Genomic DNA, 2635 nt, shown 5'->3' with positions numbered 1-2635 from the left:
ACATAGAAAAGCAATGTCAAACAAGTTTCTTTTCAACAGCTTATCATATTTATCTTTGGAATACATTTATAACATCCAGCCCGTAGGCTTATCCATAATCCACCCGAAGGCTATCCAGCAATCCAGAGGGATTACTAATCCAAGATTCCACCCATAGACTAGTATGCAGGCCTCAAGATCCAATCCCGAGTCACATTGGCCTCTTGTGCAGGGCCCGATGTCATGGAGTTCGTACAAAAGCTGTTGAACAGGGGGTTCAAGAGGACAAAAGTTCAACCTCCTGAGATCCATACTTGAGAATGTAAATAGCCTCGTCAAGCTTCATGCCACTGTGGTAAGCTGCATTCCCTTTTCTTTATTCTCCAATCTGAGTACAAATCCAGCATCAGTAAACAAAAAAGCAAGTGTTGCCGGAGAAGTGGTCTGCTCTTTACGTACTGTAAACTAGTAAGATAATGGACTTTACTTTCCCTTGTATATCTACAAACATGCCCCGCTAAGAAACTAATAACCTCTTCTATCTGGTTAATATTTCCATGTATAACTACTCTATTTCTCAGTAAGCTTACTCCACGTATTTCTGCTTGGGGAAAACCCCTTTTCCGTCATACACATTATCTGTGTCTGTCCAATACTTCTCCACAAATGGATTTGTATCATAGAAGAAAAAAAAATCAACATAGCTTGCACTTCCTTCCGAGGATTCATCCAGCTGATGCCTCACAGAAAATGATCTTTCACAATGCCACCACAAGTCATTCACAGTCAGTTGTCTATCCAGCTGGGAAAGGACATCACCCCTGTAATCATAGTTCTCCAGAAGTGTTGCCTGTTTTGTCTCAAAATCATCAGCCCCAGGAAAAGCTCCATTCGTAGACCAGTGTCGACCAATTATGAGTATAAAGTCAAAAGAAATGACAAAGCATTACAATCTGTCCACTGCATTATAATAAAGCGTAAGAACTCACTTTCCAGGGTAAGATGTATAAATGCACCAAGTAATTCAACCAGATTCAGGACTTAACTGCATGGCCAATATTTAGTCAAGCATATTCCACATGATACGTCTCTTCCATATGTACTGTGGTTATCAAATACAAGCACAAAAAGCATCAAATCTTAGACAGCTTGATCAGTCTCCATCCTGCTTTGCTAGAACATGCATGCTACAGTTTAGCAAGGAATAATGATGCCTCATGGCTGCGAATCCTAATCAAAGGGGCGAGATCCAGAGATAAAAGCCATCCCAAGAACCCTTGAAACTCATGGGAATGGAGAGATCTAGTCTGATGAAGGGGGCCTGAAGACGAGGTAAAATAGATGGTTAACCATTCATGAGTATGGAGGGGCGAAGCTAGAAACTTCAATCGGTCCTTTTCAGTAGGACCCAAGGCGTGACCTGTTAGAGCCATAGTTTTCGATCCAACCCTTCACACCATTGCAGTCGACTAGTTCTTTTGATGGAGCAAAAATTTCCTTGTCGAGCTCCTCGAACTAAATTGGCCTTTTGTCTTCTGCTTTCTTCTTCAACTTCGATCATTGTCCTTGACCATCGTCTTCTCTCCCTATAAGCAACTGCTGTGTATCCAAATAATAAGCAGCATGCTTGCCTAAACTGCATGATCTTTTTTGCCCATAGTTTCCCGTACCTAGCCACCCGCTTTTTCAAGTGAGCTCACTTGTTCCTTCAGCGCTGTCACTTCCGTATTCTTTACAGTTAAGTTTCCTGTTATAGCCCTATTATTCTGTAGAACACCTAATTTTTAGCATGTTTTTTTCAAAGCTGCATGGCAGAGCAAAAAGATCATGTCCCCTCTAGGAAAAGCTCCTCCACTCCCATATTAGCGCGTCCTTTTTCTCCTTCGACAAGTGTTGTTTTTACATTCCCTTCCCCCTCAAATAGTAGGCATGAGTGACTGCATGCATTCATCATGCAGACAAAAGAGCTTGGATCTGGGGACACACCCTCATCTTGCATCTGCTCAAAACAGTCCAACACATTTCCAATCTGCCCATGTAAAGAATAACGTGTGATAAGGGCATTCCAAGTTATTGCATTCCGGACAAGAAGCTCATCCAACACTCCCTGTGCTTTGCCAAATGCACCACACTTGGCATACATATCCACCACAACAGTCCCAAGCAGAATATCACTTTGCAACCAACCTAGTCTGACAATTTCATCATGAACTTGTTGGCCCTTGGCAAGTGCTCCCATGTCAGCACATGCTTTCAAGGCACAGATAAATGAGACTGCATTGGGAGAGTGACCCTCAGATTGCATCTTATCAAAGAACCTTAGCGCTTCTTCACCTGGCCCATGCTGTGCATACCCAGCAATAAGTGCATTCCAAGAGACTACATCTCGACAAGGAAACCTGTCCAGCACTCCTTGAGCTTTTCCCATTGCACATGATGTTCCTGAATTTACATATTTGTCTTCATAGCTTAAATGTCGGCTTCTACAAAGCTTCCTTTGATTCCATGGTATCCTGCGCTTTTCTTGGAGTTTATCATTGAAATTAACAGCTTGATAATATTATTTGGCATCAGTTTTTCAAATTTTTCTGACACACACACAACATGTACACAAACAGAAACACACACAAACACAAACACACAAGTGGAGTATGTA

At 42.0% G+C, this 2635-nt stretch overlaps 1 protein-coding gene across 1 annotated transcript; it reads right to left on the bottom strand.

Annotated features, from left to right (window-relative positions):
- Nucleotides 1-565: 565 nt before the first annotated feature.
- On the bottom strand, nt 566-2407 carry LOC148009200 (putative pentatricopeptide repeat-containing protein At3g28640). Its single transcript, XM_087673693.1, has 3 exons — nt 1966-2407; nt 1680-1756; nt 566-829 (listed from the first exon to the last, which is right to left on the bottom strand). Exons 1-3 carry the CDS (start codon nt 2405-2407, stop codon nt 566-568), a joined length of 783 nt encoding a protein of 260 aa, XP_087529819.1.
- Between the last annotated feature and the right edge of the window lie 228 nt (nt 2408-2635).

Source organism: Lygodium microphyllum, unplaced genomic scaffold (assembly GCF_053477565.2).
Source record: "Lygodium microphyllum isolate KBCC unplaced genomic scaffold, Lygodium_microphyllum_v1.1.10 scaffold_33, whole genome shotgun sequence".
NCBI lineage: Eukaryota > Viridiplantae > Streptophyta > Polypodiopsida > Schizaeales > Lygodiaceae > Lygodium > Lygodium microphyllum.
This window is presented reverse-complemented; position numbering and strand designations above follow the sequence as displayed.